This window comes from Mesoplodon mirus (genome assembly GCF_964341445.2).
Source record: "Mesoplodon mirus genome assembly, chromosome: 11".
NCBI lineage: Eukaryota > Metazoa > Chordata > Mammalia > Artiodactyla > Ziphiidae > Mesoplodon > Mesoplodon mirus.
Window position 1 is genome coordinate 38,727,279 of NC_138987.1, and position 23,575 is coordinate 38,750,853.

General features: G+C 43.1%; 1 protein-coding gene across 1 annotated transcript in view; it reads left to right on the forward strand.

Moving 5' to 3' along the window:
- Positions 1–23,575, forward strand: part of MEI1 (meiotic double-stranded break formation protein 1) — a gene marked incomplete at both ends in the record, with an annotated part of 68,750 nt that overhangs the window by 13,395 nt on the left and 31,780 nt on the right. The window contains 8 exons of the mRNA XM_082636596.1: positions 4,079–4,193; positions 5,059–5,150; positions 5,953–6,094; positions 7,689–7,800; positions 12,468–12,528; positions 13,836–13,933; positions 16,869–17,037; positions 22,086–22,233. Coding sequence (XP_082492722.1) covers positions 4,079–4,193; positions 5,059–5,150; positions 5,953–6,094; positions 7,689–7,800; positions 12,468–12,528; positions 13,836–13,933; positions 16,869–17,037; positions 22,086–22,233 — 937 coding nt within the window. The remainder of the gene's footprint in view (positions 1–4,078; positions 4,194–5,058; positions 5,151–5,952; positions 6,095–7,688; positions 7,801–12,467; positions 12,529–13,835; positions 13,934–16,868; positions 17,038–22,085; positions 22,234–23,575) is intronic.

A 23,575-nucleotide genomic window follows, 5' to 3' on the forward strand; every position in this document is an offset into this window, starting at 1 on the left:
GGATACTTGTCCTTTAGGTCAGGGAAATTTCATTGAATTATTTCTTCCGCTGCTCTATTGACTCTGTTCTGTCTTCCTGGAACTGCCATTTGGATGTTGGGCATCCTGGATTGGTCATCTGATTTTCTTTGTTTTGTTCCTTTCTTTTCTTTGTCTGACAGTTTTTTATCTTTTTGTTATTATGTACTAGTTTCCAGGAGATTTTCTTTTTTTTTTTTAGATGTTGGGGGTAGGAGTTTATTAATTAATTTCTTTATTTTTGCTGTGTCGGGTCTTCCTTTCTGTGCGAGGGCTTTCTCTAGTTGTGGCAAGCGGGGGTCACTCTTCATCGCGGTGCGCAGGCCTCTCACTATCGCGGCCTCTCCCGTTGCAGAGCACAAGCTCCAGACGCGCAGGCTCAGTAGTTGTGGCTCACGGGCCTAGTCGCTCCGCGGCATGCGGGATCCTCCCAGACCAGGGCTCAAACCCGTGTCCCCTGCATTAGCAGGCAGATTCTCAACCACTGCGCCACCAGGGAAGCCCCGAGATTTTCTTGACTTTATCTTCAACCCTACTATTGAGTGTTTTATTTCTGCTTTCATATTTTTAATTTGGAAGAGTTCTTTCCAATTCTCTGCATGTTTTTTTTAAATAGGATTTTATTCTGTATTTATTATGTGGATGTAACTTTTTAAAACTAGGTCATTTGTTTTAGTCCAGACCTTGCCCCCACTTCCTTTCTACTAATTTTTCCTTCTGCCTAAAATACTCTTCCCTTAAATCTTTGCATGACTGGCCTCTTCCCATCATTCAGGTCTCATTCAGAGTGTCCTTCCCTAACTGACCCATTTGCCTATTACAGCACTTACCAGACACTTGACAGTTCTTGTTTATTCATTTGTTCTGTGTCTCCTATATAAGATATAGGAGATATAAGATAATCTTCAAGAGATAAGGGACCGTGTCATTTTTTTCACTGCTATATGCCTCACTCCTAATAGATACTCAGTATATGAATGATGTTAAAATGGATGGTGAGACTAAGGGATCCTAGGGTCATGATGGGAAATCATTCTGTAGTAAGCTGCTTGATATCTTGAAAAAACTAATGGAGGAAACCCATATTTATTTATATAGAAAATTTTACTTTGTTTCCACATCCTCCCTTTTAAAAATCTAACAAAGTAATATATTTAAGTGATAAAAAATAAAATATGCACAAGGTTTATAATGAAAAGGAACAGCTCCCTGTCCCCACTTCCTAAAGGAAACTAATTTTAACTCATTTTGGTTTTAGTTCTGGTGATTTATCTCCCTAAATCTAAACAATATGCTTGTAATGCTATTTCTTTATTTGTCAATTTAGAACATTATTCATTGACTTGCCAATAAGAAAAACAAGACTTAGGTCACATTATATTGTCTTCTCTACACTTCCTTGGCATTGTTGCTAGTTACTATTTTATGTTAATTTATGTTATGTTTTCAAACTTTTAACTAATATACTTAAAACTTGTGTTTCTTGTTCCCTCAACTTGAAGCAGTATCTCTTGACGCCCTACTTGGTTAGCTGATTATATTAGCACCCCAGCTCTTTCTTTCCCTTCTCCTCGTTACCGTCTACTTCTCAATGTCAGCTGTACCTTTAATTTTATTTATTTATTTATTTTAAAAGGAAGATCTGGGGGGTGAAATGTCCATTGGGGACTTTATTTTATTTTATAATTTTTTTTAATTTTATAAATTTCTTTATTTATTTTTGGCTGCGTTGGGTCTTCGTTGCTGCACGCGGGCTTTCTCTAGTTGGAGTGCGCAGGCTTCTCGTGGCAGTGGTTTCTCTTGTTGCAGAGCATGAGCTTTAGGTGCGTGGGCTTCAGTGGTTGTGGCATGTGGGCTCAGTAGTTGTGGCACATGGACTCAGTAGTTGTGGCTTGTGGGCTCTAGAGCGCAGGCTCAGTAGTTGTGGTGAACGGGCTTAGGTGCTCCGCGGCACATGGGATCTTCCCGGACCAGGGCTGGAACCCGTGTCCCCTGCATTGGCAGGCGGATTCTTATCCACTGTGCCACCAGGGAAGTTCCCTATACCTTTAATTTTATATTGTAAAGTTTGTTAACATTTATAGTCTCTTCTGTAACTATATTTAAGTCTTTGTCAGTTGACTCTAGGTTGCTTCTAAAAATTGAATAAAAGAATAGCATTTACATTATAATGGCTTCAGTTTGTCTCTTTTCCCCTTTTGTCCTTTCCTGGATTTGAATCTCTAAATCTGGGGCATGAATCCCAACAAGGGTGAGATGAGTAAACCAACAGGGTAACAAAGGCATAGAGTAAGAGCCAGAGTCAATCAGAAGTTCCCATGCAGAGCTGGAAATCTCCCGGGAGGTCAGTGTTATGGGGGACTGGTAGCACCTTTGTCACCTTTCAAGCAGGAGGTAGTATTTGAGCTGTGCTACGAGGGATGAGAGAGATTTAGATTTGTGGAAGGACCAGGGTTGGCCAAAACATGTAGGTAGGAAAATTTAGGGATTACTGAGGGTACGGTAGCCAGTCTGGCCAGCAGGTTGTGTGAAGGGGAGTAGTACATGAAGAAGCCAGAAAGCTGGTTGGGTCAGAATTGTGGAGAGATGTGGGTAGGGGGCTGGTTATTAATCCTTAGATAATTTTACTTTTGACTTTAATTTTTCAGAATTTTTACTGAGGTGGTGCCTCTGAGGTGGAGTGGTTCAGAGGGTCTCTGGGGAGCACAACTGGAAGGAGGAATGAAGAGTGAGAACTGTTGAAAGAATTTAAAGATGGCAGAACCAGGGCTTGACAATCAATGTAGGATAGAAAGTTAGAGCTTCCAGAAATGAAGAGGGAAAGGGGAAATCAAGCCTTCACTATATACAATTAACGGAGCGCCTGTTAGAAGGCCCAGCAGATTGCTCTCAGTGTTCACATGTCAATCCCAAATTCCCAGTCTATCCCTCCCCCCACCCTTCCCCCTGGTAACCATAAGATTGTTCTCTGTGAGTCTGTTTTTCTGTTTTGTAAATAAGTTCATTTGTATCATTTTTTTTTAGATTCCACGTATAAGCGATATCATATGATATTTGTTTTTCTCTGTCTGACTTACTTCACTTAATATGATAATCTCCAGGTCTACCCATGCTGCTACAAATGACATTGTTTCATTCTTCTTTTTTTTTAAATTTATTTATTTTATTTATTTATTTTTGGCTGCGTTGAGTCTTTGTTGCTGTGCGTGGGCTTTCTCTAGTTGCGACAAGTGGGTGCTACTCGTCGTTGCAGTGCGCGGGCTTCTCATTGCGGTGGCTTCTCTTGTTGCGGAGCATGGGCTCTAGGCGCACGGGCTTCAGTAGTTGTGGCTCTCAGGCTCTAGGGCGCAGGCTCACTAGTTGTGGCACACAGGCTTAGTTGCTCTGCAGCATGTGGGATCTTCCTGGACCAGGGCTCGAACCCACGTCCCCTGCATTGGCAGGCGATTTCTTAACCACTGCACCACCAGGGAAGTCCCCTTTTTAGAGTTTTGACTCTTAGAAAGTTCTTCCTTATATTCCTTCAATAAGATCTGGGTCTTTGATAACGTTTACCTATTGATCCTGATTTTCCTCATCAAGGAAACAGAAAGCAAATTTGATCTGTCGTCCCCAAGACAGTTTATCACTTATTTGAGAACAGTGACCACCTTCTGTTCTAGATAGTACTTTTTTCACTGGGAGGCCCTTCTCAGTGAGAAAACCTTCTGTATCTTTAATAACAATAATGATAGTCTTAGCTGTCATTTATAAGGACTTACTATCTATCAAACATCGTGCTGAGTGCTTGGCATACATTATCCAATTTGATCCTTAGAATAATTCTATGAAGAGAGTACTATTAACTTTCATTGACTAGATGAGGAAACTGAGGGCTAGAGTGGATGAGGAATGTGCACGAAGTCATGCAGCAGATAAATGTTGGAGCAAGGGTTTTTATCCGATCAGATCCTGGACCCGTGTTCTGATCTACCACCTGTCCCCCATTGCCTGAGAACCTGAGGGTACCTTGGAGTGCCCTTACCTCACCATAGGCCTACCTTTGTCTCTCTGGGTGCAGGAAGGATCATCAGAGTGCTCTACCTGTGCTGTACAAGGAGCTGCAGGCCTTGCTCAAAGCCATGCTGAGCCGGTGTGCAGATTTTTCCCAGACCCCGCTGAACTGGAGGCCCCTGGTCAGTGCACTGCAGCCTGCTTCTTCTGGAGATTATGCTGTAATGTGTTTTTGGAAGATAATTAGTACATTGCATTACCTTTATATGCCACTTTATAGGTTTTTCTCATGCACACACACCTACAATGAGATGTTATTTTTTTCCTAACTGCGGAACTGTGGGGCTTAATAATTGTTATCCTCATTATGAACCTGAAGTCGCAGGGGTTAAATAGTTTTTGTCTCAGGTCCAAAGCTAGCAAGGACCTGAGTTTGGATAGTAAATCCCAGGGTGTTTGTACCCAAGCCTACTACACACTTTGTCTTTTATATCATCCAAGCAGGTACGGTAAACATGCTCACAAAATTATTTAAGGCTGAATTTGCTATAATTTTAGAAAGAATCTGACCAATGAGCAGTGTGTCATAATTGTTGGCTTTTAATCGTCCATGGACTTAAAATATCAGAAGAAATACTATTAATGTGAGTGCTGATTATGTCTTTCAGGATTAACTTTGGAAACTAAGCTCTTCATGCCTGATGCGGTGGGGATTTTTGTGTGTTTTGGAGCAATAATATGGGCATTATAGCCAGTTAGGCTAATGTCCACAAGCCTGTGACAGTTTTCTGCATATAATAGAACAAGAACCAGTCCTGTGCTTCACAGGGAGACAAGTGGTTAAGGTTTCCTCTTCTACCATTTTTTAAAGGAGCTATTAGATGGCTGGATTTGTGAGGATGTACCTAAGATCCCCTGGAAATTGTTAGGTGTATGGGAATGCCAGACTCCAGTGTGAGAGGAAGAAGTCTGTAGTCCTCTAAGCAAAGACTAGAACACGGAGTAGGTACTTGACCAATAGGTTCCCCTCTTTCCTTCTCACCTCAGGGCCATGCCTCCAGTAGAGATTCGGAGAAGACCGTTCTTCGAAGAGGAAGGTTCCTCCTGAGCACTCTGGAGGGATTTAGGAATGCCTGCAGGTGAGCGGCCCTCTGTGGTCTGATGAGGTAGTAGTGTGGAGGGTGGGTGTAGAAAGGAATCGGACAAAGGATGAAGCTCTGGAAGCAACACTTGATTTCTGATGCTTTGCTGCGTAGTGAGAGGACTTTGGCTGGGATGGAGGTTGGGGATGCGTGTGGGGTGTGGAATGGGTATGTGGAGGCGGTTTCTAAAGATTCCCTCCTGGCGAAGTTTTTGTTACTGTGCAATGAGGTTGTATCTCACTCCGCTTTGTCCCTCTTCCCAAGTAACCTAGTGCTATAGGTGTTCACTGAATGCTTGTTGGATTAATTCAGTTCACATTAACAAATATTTGTTGTATCTACTGTGTGCCAGGCCTGGTGCTAGATAGTGGGAGTAGAAAGGTAAGTCAGATTAGCTCCTACCCACAAGGAGCTCACAGTCTCTTGGGGAAGAGACAGTTTTGTTTATATGTGTGGAATTCATTACGTTGTCACAAACCTGGGGAAGGCATTCCAAGTAGAAAGAGAAGCATATGTAAAGGCAAAGAGATGTGAAACAGCAAACAGCATGGTGTGTTCAGGGAAGTACATGTAGTAGGGTGGGTGAGTCATGTGTTATGGGAGAGAGGGTAGGGAGCACGAAGCTGAAGAGGTGACCAAAGACCAGGTTCTCCCTCACTGAGGTGTCTGGAATTTTCTCTAGATCTGCTGGTCGGGATACTTTCCCTGAGCCCTGAGCTCAGGTATCCCTCTAGGAGGATGCTTCTAACCTTTATGTTGCATAGGTAGTTGTAGATATACCCACACATTGATTTCTCAGGTTGGCTGTGGAATTCCAGAACGAGCCTTCGGCCCAGGAGAATCCATTCACAGCTCCCAGTGCTGAGAAAGAAGACACCTTGGAGGCCTTCTCAGAATTTCTTCTCAGTGCCTGTGACTCCTTGTGTATCCCCATGGTGATGGTGGGTTTTCCTGAGCCTTGGACAGCATGAAGCTTGGGGAGGAGAAGAATGTGAGGGCAAGCCAGGCTGAGAGGCACGAGACAGTGACTCGACTACTCAGCTGGACCTTCTGAGAGTCGTAGCAGTGTTGTTCTTGCAGCCACTTTTCCTTTGGTTTTAAAATCACAGTATAGTGTTTGGTTGTAAATAATAGATTAATAGATGCCTCTTAAAAAGTAGAAAGCAGTAATAATAAAATAATAAATAGGTAATGTTTATGAAGTGATAAATGCCTTATATTCATAATTTAACCCTCCCAGTGACCCTGTGAAATAAGTCCTATCATTTCCCCCAGTTGAAAGATGAGGTTGTCATTTTTCTGTGGTTGTAAAGCAAGTATATGACAGTGCTGAGGTTTGAACCTATGTGTTTTTCTGCTTAGTAAAAAGTAGCAGTCAATGTCTGATCTAGGCTTCACTAAGGAGCACATATGTGAGTTCTGTAAAATGACAGGTGAGAGACCTGAAGAGAGCCCTGGGTTTGAGCTGACTTGAGATGGAGATAGTAGGAAGAGCGAGGTCCAGAGCTGTTGACTGCCCAGATGACCTTGGGTGAGTCTTGTCCTCTTTGAGGTTTGGACATCCTGTGAACCTGTAAGGAGCCACTGTTAGCTGGGAAGGGACACCTCCAAAATACCCACTGGGAACAGTAGGTGGCAGCAGGGGAGCATCCTCTGGTTCTGACAGGAGAGAGCCTCTTTTCCTTGAAGAAGCCTCTGAGGCAGCATGCCAGGGTCTTCAGGTGGGTAGCTCTCAGGAGCCCGGGATTGCAGCCCTGACTGGCTCGCACTAGCAGTAGCCCTTCCTCACCTGCTCTGCCTTCCTCCTAGATTTATGGAGCGTTAGAGCTAGATCTAGAGCTAGATCATAGAATTACTGTATTATTCTTGCTTTCTACTTTTCTGTATTTTACACATTTTCTTTAATGAGCTTGTATTACTTTTCTAGTCGAAAAAAACTTGGTTTGAAAACCAAATGAAAAGTATCTGTAAGAACCATGTCCCTGAGGCCCTCCCTATTTACACACAGGGAACTGAAACAGCGAGAAGGGAGGGGTTGACTGACCCAAGGGCACACAGCGACTTTGTACAGAGCTTGAAATAGAACTCAAGTTTCTCTACTCTTAATCCGGAGCTCTGTCTACTATATCAGGTTGCCTCATGATTCTGTTCAATGATCACATGAAAAATAAACGTGAAGGAAGTTTGTAAACTAAATTATTATGTTAGAAGCATGAGCGTCACTCTGCATTGCAGTTTAGAAAGTGCCTTTTACACATGAGATATCATTTGTTTCTGGGAGGTAGGACTTGTTATTTCTGTTTTACTCTTTGGTAGAGGCCCAGAGAGGTAATGAATCTTGAACAATTTATTAAGTGGCAGAAGATGTAAGCCTTGGATGCAGGCTTGTGACTTCAGGTCCCCTAGCGTTTTTTGTGCCCTTGAAATGAAAGAATTTAGTCTCCCATTGCTAGATGATGCAGTTTTTGCTGATGCTGTTTCTTCTTCGGAGGCTCAGTCCTGGAGGACTGTGCTCTCCCTCTTGGTTCTTTGCAGAGGTACTCGGAACAGGCCACTCATCCAGCCTTGATGGAGGTTTTCCTCTCAGTTCTGCACAGCCTTTTTGCCATCGTCCCCCATATGAAGGAGAAATTCTCCAAGAAGCTTGGTAGGCAGCAGGCAAGTGTGGAAGTTGGGAGGGAGGCAGGCACCTTAGGCAGCTGCTCAGGGTACTTAAAGAGTGCATAACCTGTGGATGGGAGGCTTATGTATTCATTCAGAATCAACATCCACACTCTGCCTAGTGTTGAGTGGAAGGGTATATCATCCATCAATCAAAAGTCCTTAAAGGCAGTTCTCAAATGAATTGACACTTCTCTGAGAATGTCAAGAAGGTTCCAGTTCAGAGCCCACAACAGACCTCCTTCCCCTAATTATTCTCATACTCTACATTCCCTCAGACCTCACAAGATGCTTAGTGTCTCTGGCTCCTGAGCCCTGAATGACAGAAGTATCCCCAGTCATTGTGACAACTGAAAAATGTCCTATGTACTTGCAAGTGCCTTATAGAAGAGTGGTAGCACTCTGTGTGAAAGTGCTGTCTAACTATACTATACTGAAATGCCTTCCTAAAGTTGAACCCAAGTGGCTCTTGACTCCTTCATCCTTCTCCAGGTCTTCTTGCATGTATTTATTTTCTTCCCTCACTAGTCATTTTTTCTCTTCAAAATATAAACCTTCCTTTCCCACGTCTCCAGTTTTCATACTATAAATACCTCAATTGCAGAGTAAGCCCAGGAATCAGAGTCAGAGTCTCCTTTATCCTATTCAGAAAGTGGTAGTGATGGTGAGAATGGGAAGGGGAGATAGCCAAAAGCAGAAAAGGGAGTAGAGAGAATGGTAGTAATAATTAATAACTAACATTTATAATATTAAACTCTTACTATGTGTTAGATACTGTTTTAAGTGCTTTACATGTATTCATTCATTTAATTCTCAGAAAAGCTCTAATGAGTGTGTACTATGATTATCCTCATTCTGCTGACGAGCACTTTGAAACTCAGGTTGGACAACTTGCCCAAGGTCACACAGGAAGTGGTGTGCCCAGGATTCAAACTCAGGGAACCTAATCTGGCTCTAGAGCCTGCTTTCTTAATCTTTATGCTATGCCTGCCCATATCATTATCATTTACTGTCTTGTCTTTTATTCCTGTCACATAGCATGCAGTGGGAAGTCTGCCATGGAGAGGTAGCCAGGGCTCAATCATGAAGGGCCTTGTTGACCAGGTTGGGAATTTGGACTTTATCTTGGGAGCATTGAGTCTTAAAGAAGGAGAGTGACAGGCTCAGATTGCTGTTTCAGAAAGATCCTTCTTGGAACAGTGCGGACCATGAGTTAGAGGGAGGCAAGATTGGAGGCAAGAAGTTCAGCCTCTTGCATTAACTCCGGTTGGTGTTAGGAACTAAGGTAGTATGTGTGTGGGAGTGGGTGGGCTGTGGTGGAATGATTGGATGTAGGGCATGAGGGAGAGGGAATAGTTTAGGGTAATGCCTTGGCTTCTGGCTGCCGTCTAGGTGGGTGGTGGTGTTTTTTATTGAGAGGAGGCTCCCTAGAGGAGGATCTGGTTTGGGAAGGCAGTAGAGGGTGTGATCAGTTTGGATCTGAGATGCCTGTGAGATGTCCCAGTGGAGCTTTTAGGTAGGTAATTGACTAGGTCTGAAGTCATGGGAAACATCTTGTCTTAAATATAGTGTCACTTGAAAGAAAAACGCACAATGTAAGAGTTGTAAGTTAAGTTTTATTTGGGGACCTTGCTGAGGACTATAGCCCGGGAGACAGCCTCTCAGATAGCTCTGAGGAACTGCTCCAAAGAGGTAAGCGGGAAGCCACAATATATATGAACTTTTTTGCTTGGAAAACATGTAGTCAATCATAAAAAGATTACCGCTAGTCACAAAAAATGGACATCTCAAGTTAATGATTTTAGTGCCTTTTTTTGTGTATGGGAAGATAGATGCAAGAATCTGGGGTCATTTGAAATTTTTCCTTAGATAGCCATCTTAACTATCTAGGGGCCAGTATCTCCAAAGCACAGAATGTTTCCTGTTTTTCCCCATCCTGACTTCCTCTCAGGGTATACTGTTGGTGGGCTGAGCAACTGCATTGGCTAATGGCCTGATCCTTGTAGAATTGGAATAGCAGGCAGCATTTTTTTCTTTACAATAAATATAGAAGTTTTCATCATCCAGCCTTTCAATTATTCTTTAAACATTAATTGGGTACCTACTACATGAAAGGCACTGTCCTAGGGCAGAGGATGTAGCAGTGAACAAAACAGACCCCTGTCCTTGTGGGGCTGAGTCTCTAGTGGGGAGCAGGTGAGATTCCTCATGGTGAGTGTGTAAAATGAGATGATCAAAGGACCAAGACAAAATAAAGTACAATATTTAGTGGTCAGGAGGAACAGATTACTCCAAAGTCCACTGGTAAGGAATGGTTGGAGAGGTAGGAAGAAACCCAGAAGGGGATGACATTAGGGAAGCCAAGTGAAGAGAGTTTTGTAGATGAGGGAGTGGTCATGAGTGTCAGATGCATCCCAGAGGTCAAGTAAGACAAGGACTGAAAAATGTACATTGGACTTGGCATCATGTAGGCTGTTGGTGACCTTGGCCAGAGCAGTTGCTGTGAGTGGTTGGGTTGTAAGCCGACTGTAGTGAGTTGAAGAGTGAGTGCAAGGTGAGGCAGTAAAGACAAAATAGGCAAATCTTTCCATAAGTTTGGTGTAAGGGGGGAGGTGAGAATTGGGGGTGTAATTGGAAGGGGACATGAAGTTAGGATTTTACTACCCCCTAAGACTGGAAACACTTATTCTGTTAGCAGTGTATACGAAGGAGCAGTAGAGAAATCCAGGGGTACTCAGCAGAGCAAGGTCCTTGGAAAGGAGAGGGGCCAGGATCCAGAGCTGGGGAGTTGAGGGGCATACCTTTTGCAGTTGTCTGTATATTTGATGTGGGATTTTGAGGGAGTTTCTGATTGATGGTCTGGGTCATCCTGGAGAGGTCCCTTGTCGCTGTTCAGAGGTATCTTTGTTCTCTCTAGGAAAAGAACAGAGTACAGGAAACCCTTAGGAAGCTATTCCATGTAGGAAGTGGGAGGAACTTCTAGGAGAGGGTAGGAGGCTGTGTGGAAGAGGGGAAAAAGTAGGACCTTTGTGATTAGCACATATGGGTTGTGTAATAAACATCCCTTGTTTATTGATATTGGGCAAATTAATTTTCTTATCTGCAGTGTCCTCAGCTAGAACATGGTGATAATAATGGGAGTGAAATGAGACAACGTATGTAGATTTCCTGAAGAGTGTACCTCTTAGTCATTGTGACAACTGACATATACTCCTTTCCTTCCCTTCATCTGCTCTTTCTGCTTGCCATACTTCAAGAGCCAAGAGAATCCAGTCTTGGGGTGCTGAATGGGTGCAGTTTCAGGAAGTGTAGATCTCTGGTGGGGCAGTGGTGCAGAGCACAAGGCATGTAGAGAAAGTGTGATTACAGGGAGATCTCTGGAGCCTGAAGCCAGGTAGAACAGGGTCAGGGCCCAAACTGCAAGAGAAAAGAGGGAAGCAGGCACTGCCAGCCAAGAGGGGGCAGAGACCTGAAGTCGGGGGTGGAGAAACTCTGGATCCCTGAGGGTCTGTACCACAAGGAACCCTTCCAGCAGGCAAACCGGGCATTCCCCTGCTGAGGGAGCCATGGGTTAAACTGCTGTCCTGGAAAGTTGCTGTGAAACTCTGAGGGATTAATTCCCTACCAGAAGCCCTGCGATAGAATAAGATTATCCCCAGCCCTGGAGCTGGTGTAGTGGGAGCTCTTGTCAAGAATACTGCTTTTACAGGGACCAAGGATGGACAGGACAGAGGTCAGTTTTTTTTTTTTTTACGTCTTTATTTGAGTATAATTGCTTCACAATGGTGTGTTAGTTTCTGCTTTATAACAAAGTGAATGAGTTATACATATACGTATGTTCCCATATCTCTTCCCTCTTGCATCTCCCTCCCTCCCACCCTCCCTATCCCACCCATCTAGGTGGTCACAAAGCACCGAGCTGATCTCCCTGTGCTATGCGGCTGCTTCCCACTAGCTATCTACCTCACGTTTGGTAGTGTATATATGTCCATGCCACTCTTTCGCTTTGTCACAGCTTACCCTTCCCCCTCCCCATATCCTCAAGCCCATTCTCTAGTAGGTCTGTGTCTTTATTCCTGTCCTGCCCCTAGGTTCTTCATGACATTTTTTTTCTTAAATTCCATATATATGTGTTAGCATACGGTATTTGTCTTTCTCTTTCTGACTTACTTCACTCTGTATGACAGACTCTAGGTCTATCCACCTCATTACAAATAGCTCAATTTCGTTTCTTTTTATGGCTGAGTAAGAGGTCAGTTTTGACAGAGAGCTGCATGGCAGGGCGGGGTGGGAGCAGGGAGACTAGGAGAGTCAGGCAGTGCAGGGGCCTGGGCCAGGGTCACCAGCTAATGCAGACTGTTCATCAGAAAGGAAGATGAAGTTTTATTCAGTACCTACTCTGAGCTAAGTATTTGTTAGATCTTCTATATTCATTTATTTTACTTAGTTTCACAACAACCTTCGAGGTATAGATATCAAAACTGAGTCTCAGAGAAGTTAAATAAGTGTTCCAGAGTCACATTTCTAGATAGTGATGGAGAAAATGTCAAACTCAGGTCTGTGTGACTCCAGAACTAGTACCACCCAGACTTGGGAGTCTCTGTAACAAGTCTAGTTTAAATTGTTCTCTGCTTTCTTCTCAATTCTCCCAAGCTGCCTCGTCCTTCATACAACTGATCCTGGAACTGAAGGCCAGGTTCTGCAGGGGCCTGAGGTATGTATGGTCCCAAGGGGACAAGTGTCCTTCTTGACTGGACAAGTGGAAATTTCTGATTGGTGTGGTTTAGTCATAGGACCTTGGGGGGGATTGACACAGTGTGGGAATTGCTCAGCAGCCGATGGTACGAGCTGGATGGGCTCCTGTAGCTTTTACTTGTCTGGTTCTGATACGACTCTCATTCCATGTGATACTTGGATGGGCACCTGTAACATCAAAACTGGAAGGACTCTTAGAGATCATTTGTCTAACCCCTCATTTTACAAACAAGGAAACCAAGGCCCTCACAGGGTAATCGATGCTGTGTCCATCAAGAGAGAGTCGTGTTCCAGTTGCTGCCAGCCCAGCAATTCCAGAGGAGAGACTCTCTTGTTCAAAGCAGAGAGGTTGCTGCCTCAGTCTGTCTCTTTAGGTTTCTAGGACAGCCTTCCGTGCCTTCCCATTTTTGATTTGCCACCTGTCTGCATTTACTCAGCAGATTCCACTTGTTACTGCCTGCAGTCCTCAAGGTGACCTCAGTGCAGCCTCTAGCTCTCCTTCCATATCTCCAAATAGAACACCAACATTCAGGAGGGAATACAGGGATCCACCTGGATTCAAAGTCACAATTTTAGATGTTTGTAGTTCTCAGCTACCCATTTTGGATTCAACAGCTTCTTCTTTTTCTAGTACTCCTCAGCCCTTTCCTGACCCAGGAGGACTTTTTTGTTTATATGTTATTTTATTTTTAAAATAAATTTATTTATTTTATTTTTCGCTGCGTTGGGTCTTAGTTGCTGCGCGCGGGCTTTCTCTAGTTGCGGCGAGTGGGGGCTACTCTTTGTTGCGGTGCGCGGGTTTCTCATGCGGTGGCTTCTCTTGTTGCGGAGCACGGGCTCTAGGTGCGTGGGCTTCACTAGTTGTGGCGCACGGGCTTAGTTGCTCCATGGCATGTGCGATCTTCCCAGACCAGGACTTAAACCTGTGTCCCCTGCTTTGGCAGGAGGATTCTTAACCACTGCGCCACCAGGGAAGCCCTATATGTTTTATTAAATTGGAGCTTAGTAGCCCTCCTTGATTTATTTTTTTCAGGAAATTTTTAGTGAATGCCTATATGGGCCAAGTGCCTAAGTTACATCTGTGGGCAGCAGGTTCCATATTTACTTTTCACAACTACCTCCAGACCTTCTCTACCAGGGCCATGGTTAGAATTTCACTGGGCTCTGGCACAAAGCAGTGGTGCCCCAGTACACGGCAGGGATAATGCTGTCCCAGCCAAAGTAGCAATGTCCTCTCTTGTTCTGTCTTCCTCTTCTCCCACTAAGTCACTCAGCCCTAAACCAGGTGTGTTCCAGTTTCCTCTACTACATGTGCATCAACCTCCTCTCAGCTCCAGAGAAGACAGGACCACCTTCCCAAGAAGGTAAGATGCTGTAGTTTGACCACTCATGAGGTCTGTGGTGGTCTTTTAGAGTCTGGATACCTTGCTGATTGGCTGGGTAGTGAGTCAGTACAGTAATAGGAAACCTTTGCTTGAAGCTACCCAGAGGAACCATGGAATCATGGAATGATGGAACTGTAGGCTGCTTCCTAGGGAGGTGAGATAATAAGTAAATCAGAAAACAGTGGAATCCAAGCCTCTGGGACCTTTAGACCTTAAGGGTTGAGAAGGACCCTAAAGCTCAACAAGTCCAGTTCCTCCCATGACCAACTTCTCTGCATTGTCCCTCATACCAGGCCTCTTGCTCTCTGCCTGTTACCTCCAGAGATCTTTGCTGAAAATATCTTTTTTTTTTAAACCTAATATGAGATTTTCCTAGTCTGTGTTTTCATGCAGAAGTGTATTTGTTGTAGAAATGGGGAAATGGCGAGTACTCCAGAATGTTAAAGTTAGAAGGTACTTTAGTTATTTATTTTTGGCTGTGTTGGGTCTTCGTTTGTGTGCAAGGGCTTTCTCTAGTTGTGGCAAGCGGGGGCCACTCTTCATTGAGGTGTACAGGCCTCTCACTATTGCAGCCTCTCTTGTTGCGGAGCATAGGCTCCAGACGTGCAGGCTCAGTAGTTGTGGCTCACGGGCCTAGTTGCTCTGCGGCATGTGGGATCTTCCCAGTCCAGGGCTCGAACCCGTGTCCCCTGCATCGGCAGGCACATTCTCAACCACTGTGCCACCAGGGAAGCCCTGCTCAAAATATCTTGAACAGCCTGTTTCATTTCTTTGTTCCTTCATTCAAGAAATATTTCTTGAGCATCTACTATGTGCCAGACTCTATTCAAGGAGCTGGTAATAGGGATACAAAGTCCTGTTCTAATGGAGTGGGAGAGGCAGGCAATAAACACATAGATATAATGTCAGGGGTGGATGGGTGCTATGAAAAAAAATAAAGCTAGGTGAAGGGATAGGCGGTGATGGAAGGAGGAGGTACACGTTAGATAGGGTTTTCATGAGGAGGTGAGGAGGTGGTATGTTGGCGGAGGTCTGAGTGAGGTCAAGGAGTCCCATGCACCATCTAGGTTGGTGGAGCAGCAGATGGAGGGCTGAGAGCTGGAGGTTTTCCCTTTTGCTGAGTATTAGTCGAGCTTCTGCAGCATGTTGGGAGGCCTAAGTGCAGCTGTGGATACGGTGATAATTACGATATGTTCTCTGCCCTAAGGAGTTCCTCTATCCTAGATGTCTCCCTCTTGCTATAACATAAAACAGTTTTATCATTGTTTTATTCATTCATTCAACAAATATCGTGCCTTCTTTGTGGGTGACATTTGCTGCTGGCTGTGTTTCCTCTTTGTACATTTATGAAGATGTTGTCTTCTCCCTACAGACTTCCCAAACCGCTCTGTTTCCTTTATCTTTCTCAGACACTGTTCTGAGAGAGACAGAGCACAGGTGAGCATCTTCATTCCTTCTAGCACGGTGTGGCTCCTGGTTCTCTCACTGTACTAGCCACTCCTGTCTGCTCGGGGTCCAGCTCTCTGCCTCCTGTTCAGGTGTGGTCTGGCCTGCACAGAGAATGACATGATGACTTCCGCCATGGTGGCAGCCGCATCACAACAGCCTCTAGTGTTCACCAGCACCAGCCCCTGCTGCAGGCAGCTCCCTCTCTTGTTGGAATAGGAGGGGCCCCACATGTCTGCCCCCTCAGACCCTGAGATCTTGTCATATCTCAGAGCACCAGGAAGAGCAGCGACCTTACTTACATGCAGACTCCTTCTTTCTTTTATATATGGATGTGCGAGGCTCAAGGATATTAGTTTTGTTATTATCACAATGGTCATAGTGTGCTTTGGTGGAAAAGGCCCTAAGCTTAGAATTAGGAAACCTGACCTGACTCTGCTAGCACATCGCAGTGGGACATCCACTTGGCCGTAGGCCCACCGCACTGGCAGGATGGACCCTTTCATTTGACCTCTAACTTGGCCCCCTGCTTTCAGTCTCTCATCCTCCAACCAGTCTTCACCGACTGCTAGAGGATCTATCCTTAACATCTCAACTACCCTGGGCTTTAGCCATTGTCTCCAAACATCAGTCTGTGGGGCATTGTCCGACAGTGATGGAGTTTTCTCTGGTCTATGGTGAAATTTGGAAAATAAGGGTAATGTAGTGAATTTTCCATAAAGGTGACTTTATTCAAAATTTAAGCTCTGAGGTCCTTTTCTTTCATATTCTTTTGGTATTCAAATGTTCTTTCTTTTAAGAAACAAGTTTCATAAGAAACTTAGGAATCCATTCTCAGGATAAAATCCATATTCTCTACTCATCATTCAAGGTCTTTCACAGTCTAGCTACAAATTACATCACACAGTCCCAAACCCCTAACACGCCACATCTATTCACTGATGGGTCAGTCACACTGAACTCCTTGCTGCCCCTTATACACGACTTCCTCTTATGCCTCCAGGCTGCTGAACTCCTTGCTTCCTGGCTCAGGGAGTCTCTTCCCTCCTTTCTCTGCCTGTTTTCTCTTCACCCTCCACAGTTCCCTCCTCTTTGAGCTTGCCCTCCCCATCGCAGGTGGCTTGAGTCACTCTCTCTTCCATGCTTGAACATGGCACTGATCACATGTCCTGTAATTATCTGTCTCATTATCTGTTTTTTTCCCACCAGCTGCCAGCTACTGGAGGTAGGGCCCATGTCTCACAGCCTGGCCTAGAGTAGCCAATCAAGTGAATGAATGTATCTGTGTCCTTCCACATGCTACCTTTAGTCTCTCCTGGTAGTGAGGAAGAAGAGACTGATTTCCTTTTATCCGGCATGTATCCTTGCTGCCCTGTGCAGTACTCTGTATGTAGTAGACACCCATGTGCTCATTACCTGCTCTCCCGTGTCCTTTGTGTGATTTTTCTCCTGCTTGTTCCCTCCCCAGAACTCTCTGCAGTGTCTGAGCTTCTGCAGCATGGGCTGCCCCAGATAAGCAGCAGGAGCCCTGAAAGCCTAGCTTTCCTGTCGGATTGCCAGTGTGTGGAGGGAGCCACTCGCCAGAGACAGTACTGCATCTTGCTCCTCTTCTACCTGGCCTACATTCACGAGGACAGGTCAGTGCTCAGAGCTGGCGGCTGACAGTTGGTTCTGGAACCTACATCTTTAGCCAAGTTCAGTTGAATAAATGTTTACAGAGGCATCCTCTCCAAGCCTGGTGCTGGGCACTGGGGACACAGAGATAAGTGAGAAATGGCTTATATTCCTCAGGGGCTCACATTTTGGAGAGGGGGTTAAGACAGGTGGGTAGTCTGTCTAGAGACAGAGTCCTAGAATGCTAATGAGAGTTCCTTGATATCCCTGAGGGTGTTGTTCATGCACCAAAAAAATGTCAGTGGCTTACTTTGGTTTTAAGAATTACTATACAATTTTTTAAAATTTAAAATCAAAAGACTATTTTCTGTTAAGCTTTTAAAAAAATAATTTATTGAGGTAAAATTTACATAATTAAATTAACCATTTTAAAGTGAACAATTCAGTGGCATCTAATATATTCACAGTGTTGTGCAACCACCATCTCTATCTAGTTCCAAAATATTTCCGTCACTCCAAAGTAAAACCTCTTATCCATTAAGCAGTCACTACCCATTCCTTTTTCTGCTCAGCTCCTGGCAACCAACAGTCTGTGTTCTGTCTCTATGGATTTATCTATTCTGAACATTTCCTATAGATGTGGTCATAGAGTGTGTGACCTTTTGCACCTGGCTTCTTCCACTTAGCACAGTGTTTTCAAGATTCATCCAGTGAGCATGATGTTTGTAGCATGCATTGGTACTTTATTCTTTTTTTATGGCTGAATAATATACCGTTGTATATATACACCACAATTTGTTTATTCCTTCATCCATGGCTGGACATTTGGGCTGTTTCCACCTTTTGGCTATTGTGAATAGTAATGCTGTGAATATGTGTATACATGTATTTGTTTGAGTACTTGTTTTTCTCTTCCTTTTCTGTATATACTAGGTGTAGAATTGAGGAGTCATATGGCAATACAATGTTTAACGTTTTGAGGAACTTCCAAATTGTCTTCCAGAGTAGCTGCAATCCTACCAGCAATATTTGAGGGTTCCAGTTTCTCCATATCCTTGTTAACACTTGTTGTCCATCTTTTTGATTATAGCCAGCCTAGCGGTTATGAAGTGGTTTTTGCATTGTGGTTTTGATTAGCATTTCCTTAATGACTAATGATTTTGAACATCTTTTCATGTGCTTCTTGGCCATTTGTACGCCTTCTTTGGAGAAATTCAGATCTTTGACCCATTTTTTTTTTTTTTTTGCAGTACGCAGGCCTCTCACCGCTGTGGCCTCTCCCGTTTTGGAGCACAGGCTCCGGACGCGCAGGCCCAGCGGCCATGGCTCACGGGCCCAGCCGCTCCGCGGCATGTGGGATATTCCCGGACTGGGGCACGAACCCGTGTCCCCTGCATTGGCAGGCGGACTCTCAACCACTGCGCCACCAGGGAAGCCCCTGACCCATTTTTTTAACTGAGTTGTAAGAGTTCTTTATATGTTCTAGATACAAGTCCCTTATTAGATATATGATTTGCAATTTTTTTCTCCCGTTCAGTTAGTTGTCTTTTAACTTTCTTGATGGTATCCTTTGAAGCACAGAGTTTTAAATTTTTATTAAATCTAATTTTAAACATTTGGGGGGAGATGAAATATGTCTGTTTTTTCTGTTGTCATTTATGCTTTTGGTGTTGATTCTAAGAAACCATTTTCTAACCCAAAGTCATGAAGATTTACTCCTATATTTTCTTCTATAGATATTTTCTTTCACAATTTAAGCTCTTACATATAGGTTTATGATCCATTTTGATTTAACTTTTATGATGGTGTGAGGTAGGGGTCCAACTTCTTTTTTTTGCATGTGGCTTATACAGATGTTCTAGCGCCACTTGTTGAAAAGATTATTTTTCCCCCTTTGAATTGTCTTGACACCCTCACTGAACATCACTTAACCCATGTGATAGTTTAAAAGTTTTTTTCTGGACTTCCCTGGTAGCACAGTGGTTAAGAACTTGCCTGCCAATGCAGGGGACACAGGTTCGAGCCCTGGTCTGGAGAGCAACTAAGCCCATGCGCCACAACTACTGAGTCTGAGCTCTAGAGCCCGTGAGCCACAACTACTGAGCCTGCGCGCCACAACTACTGAAGCCCGCACACCTAGAGCCCCTGCTCCGCAGCAAGAGAAGCCACCACAATGAGAAGCCCATGCACCGTGATGAAGAGTAGCCCCCACTCTCCACTACTAGAGAAAGCCCCTGCACAGCAATGAAGACCCAACGCAGCCAAAAATAAACAAATAAATAAATAAATGTGTATATATATATATATATATATATATATATATAAAGTTTTTTTCTTATTTTAAAACTTGTGCTTATTGTAAAAACTCAAGAAAAATGATTGGCTATAACGTTAAAATAGTTCCCCATACACCTGCCAGAGTTAACTACTATTAGGTACCCTCCATGAACTCTAGTGTGTGTTAAAAAACACAAATATAGGGACTTCCCTGGTGGCACAGTGGTAAGAATCCACCTGCCAGTGAGGGGGGACGCGGGTTTGAGCCCCGGTCCGGGAAGATCCCTCGTGCCGCGGAGCAACCGAGCCTGTGCGCCACAGCTACTGAGCCTGCGCTCTAGAGCCTGCGAGCCACAGCTACTGAAATCCGCGTGCCTAGAGCTCGTGCCCTGCAACAAGAGAAGCCACTGCAATGAGAAGCCCGCACATCCCAACGAAGAGTAGCCCCTGCTCGCCACAACTAGAGAAAGCAACGGAGCCAAAAATAATAATAAAACAAAACAAAACAAAACAAACACAAATATACTTTTTTTTTAATATACAGAATGGGATATAATACAAGGTCTTCAACTTGCTTTATAACTTAACAGTATACCTTGGACATCTTTCCATGCTACTACATGTATTAACAGGTCTACCTTATTCTTTTGGTAGCATAATATTTATATTATGGCTATTATCCATTTTCTTTTTAGTTTTTAAATAAACATTTTATTTTGGAGTAATTTTAGATTTACAGAAAAGTTACTCTTCACCCATTTTCTCCTAATACATAACTGTGGTACATTTATCAAACTAAGACAGTAACATTGGCACATTACTATTCTTTCCAATGTTTTAAATTGTAAAATAAACATAAAATTTACCATCTTAACTATTTTTACTGTACAGTTCAGTAGTAGTAAATACATTCATAATGTTGTGCTACCATTACCACTCTCCGTCTCTTTTCATTGTGCAAAACAGAGACTCTATACCCATTAAACAGTAAGTCCATTCCCCCCTGCCCCCAGCCCCTGCAACCACCATTTTACTTTCTGTTCCTATGATTTTGACTATGCTAAGTACTAATTATAGTGGAATCATACAGTATTTGTCTTTTTGTGACTGGCTTATTTCACTTAGCATAATGTCTTAAGGTTCATCCAAGCTGTAGCATATGTCATAATTTCCCTCCTTTTTTGCACCGAATAATATTCCATTGTATATGTATCTACCACATTTTGCTTATCCATTCATCTGTCGATAGAGACTTGGGTTGCTTCCTTTTATTATATATTGTCAATAATGCTGCTGTGAACATAGGTATACAAATATCTCCCTGAGTCCCTGCTTTCGATTATTTTGAGTATATACCCAGAAGTGGAATTGCTAGATCATCTGGTCGTTCTATTTTTAATTTTTTGAGGAGATGTCATACTGTTTTCCACAGTGGCTGTACCATTTTACAGTCCCACCAGCAGTGCACAAGGGTCCCAATTTCTCCACATCCTCTCCAATACTTATTTTCGTTTTTGTTTTTGTTTTGATAGTAGCCATCCTAATGGATGTGAGGTTGTTATCTCATAGTTTTGATTTGTGTTTCCCTAATGATTAGTGATGTTGAGCATCTTTTCATGTGCTTATTGGCCATTTGTATATCTTCTTTGGAGAAATGTCTATTCAAATCTTTTGCTCATTTTTTAATCAGATTGTTTGAACTTTTTTGTTGTTGAGTTTTAGGAGTTCTCTGTGTATTCTGGATACTAATTCCTTATTAGATATATGATTTGCAAATAATTTCTCCCCTTCTGTGGGTTGCCTTTTACTCTGTTGGTAGTCTTTTGATGCACAAAATTTTTAAAATTTCATAAAGTCCAATTGTTTATTTTTTCTTTTATTGCCTATGCCGTTGGTGTCATAACCAAGGATTCATTGCCAAATTCAATGTCAAGAAAGTTTTGCCTTATGTTTTTTTCTAAAAATGTTATAGTTTTAGGTCTTAAGTGTGGATCCATTTGGGGTTAATTTTTTTTAATATCGTGTTAGGTAAGAGTCTAACTTCATTCTGTGGCGTGTGGAAATCTGGTTTTCCCAGCACCATTTGTTGAAAAGACTGTCCTTTCCCCATTGAATGGTCTTGGCACCCTTGTTGAAAATCATTTGATGATATATGTGAAGGTACAATACTATTAACTAAGCTTTATTCAGATTTCACCAATTTTTCCTCTATTGTCCCTTTTCTGTTCTAGGACACAATCCAGGATACTGCATTGCATTTAGTATTACCTATTTAAAAACGTTTAATTTGGGGGGGGTCTTAATCTGATAGGTGAGACATAGGGTAGAAAATTTAAAAGATATAAAAGGGTATATAGTGAAGTCAGTTTCCTCCTCATCCCCATCTCCCTTGCATGTACAAGTATAGGTGTCTCCCTCCCCCATAAAGTAGCCCATTGAACACACAAATGTTTAATGATAAATACGAGAAGCGTGGACTGACTGCCAAAGCAGGGCCTCCTGAACCCCAGAAGCAGCATCCTTCTCTTTAACACTGCCAGTCCAGCTGCCTGATGCTTTACCTTCTAGGTGTGAGTGAGGAGTCTCTGACCTCTAATAGAGCCTTGCACAAAGCATAGAACTATGTGCTATGCATGTGTGACGATGCTTTGTTAAATATATACAACACACTCTTTGTGCAAGGTGTCATTAGATTGTGGACATGCTGGGACAGAAGGACAGTGGCTGAGGGAGGATGTGGCAGGGCAGGACAGCCATTTCTGCCTTTTTCACTCAGACTCTCCTTGGTTGACAGGTTTGTCTCAGAGGCGGAGTTATTCGTGGCTGTGCGAAGCTTCCTCCTGTCTCTGCAGGACCAGGGTGAATGCCCTCCACTGGTGGTCTTCAGAGCTTCCATCTATCTACTTGCAATCTGCCAGGACAAAGACTGTGTGCTAGATGAGGTATGGACCAAAGTGCCTGGGGCTTTTCTTCCTCCTCCTGCACCTCTTTACATCATGGTTCCTTGGGAGACTATGATGATGTATATATAGAGAAGGTGGGTGGCAGAGAGAGAGAGTGTGTGTTGGGGGAGTGGGGGAAGATAGAGTGCTGATATATACATAGCCCTTGTAACTTAGCCAGTTCTCTCAACAGTACTGGGAGGCAGAGATTATTATTTCCATTTTATAGATAAGAAAATCAAGACTTAGGTTAAAGTATTGATAACTTTTGCTAGGTCACACAGTTAATTGATGGCGTAACCAGGACTCCAGCTCAGACTTGACCAACTCCCAAGGCTCTTTTCTTAGTACCACCTCTGGTTTATGCAGGAGGAAAGAGGTGTGAGGTGTCTTCAGGTAACAGTTTATCGAACAAAGTGTGTTGCCGGCACCCAGATCATTGTTAACCAGGCTGGTCTTGGATTGCTTTCAAGATGGTTATATGTTACAAGTTTTCTCTCTCTAGCTTCTTTATAAACTCTCAGGGGTGGAGGACTATGTCTGATTCATCACTGGATCTGTCACCTTTTCTACTGAAAATTGCTTTTATTCCTTAGATGTGGACTCTTCAACCTCAAATTAAGGATTCTCTTCCTTCAATGACTATTAATTTTGCCTTTTAAAAAAATTACTATTGGGGCAAATGTGACATGAGCAGACCTGGTTTAATTTGCATGGAATCAGGAAGGTATAGTAGAAGTGCAAGTGTTCTCAAGTAAGACAGATGTAGGTATATAATGTCCTATTGTCTCTCTTTTTGTGGTATTAGCAGCCATTGGTGATCATTCCCTAGATCCTTTAATTCATTAGGGATTGCAAAATATAATATCCTAATTCTGTCATTCTCTCTTTGTTTATTAACTGGACTACTTGTATAAAAAGAAACTTCTCTCACCAACTATTCAGTTACTCTGAATGGTAGATTGTATAGGAAGCATAGGGTGAATGTTTGATTCTTTCCCTTTAATTACCAGTTTTCAAAAAAAATGAGTTGGTTGCCTAGCACTCGCTAAAAGTGACCAAAGAGATTTTTTTAGTATCATTATGAGCTCATCGATTTAAAAATATTTGATGAAAAAGAAATATTTGATGGTTTCAATCCACTATATTATCCTTTTGAGGATCAAGTCGTCCTATCTTTGGCCAGTGGGAGCCTATTCAAGGTTGCTCCTAAGTCCTTTTGATACAACCTTAGTAATCTTAGACAGAGTTTGAGTTTTCTTTTCTTTTTTTTAAATAAATATTTATTTATTTATTATTTTTATTTTTGGCTGCTGCACGTGGACTTTCTCTAGTTGTGGCG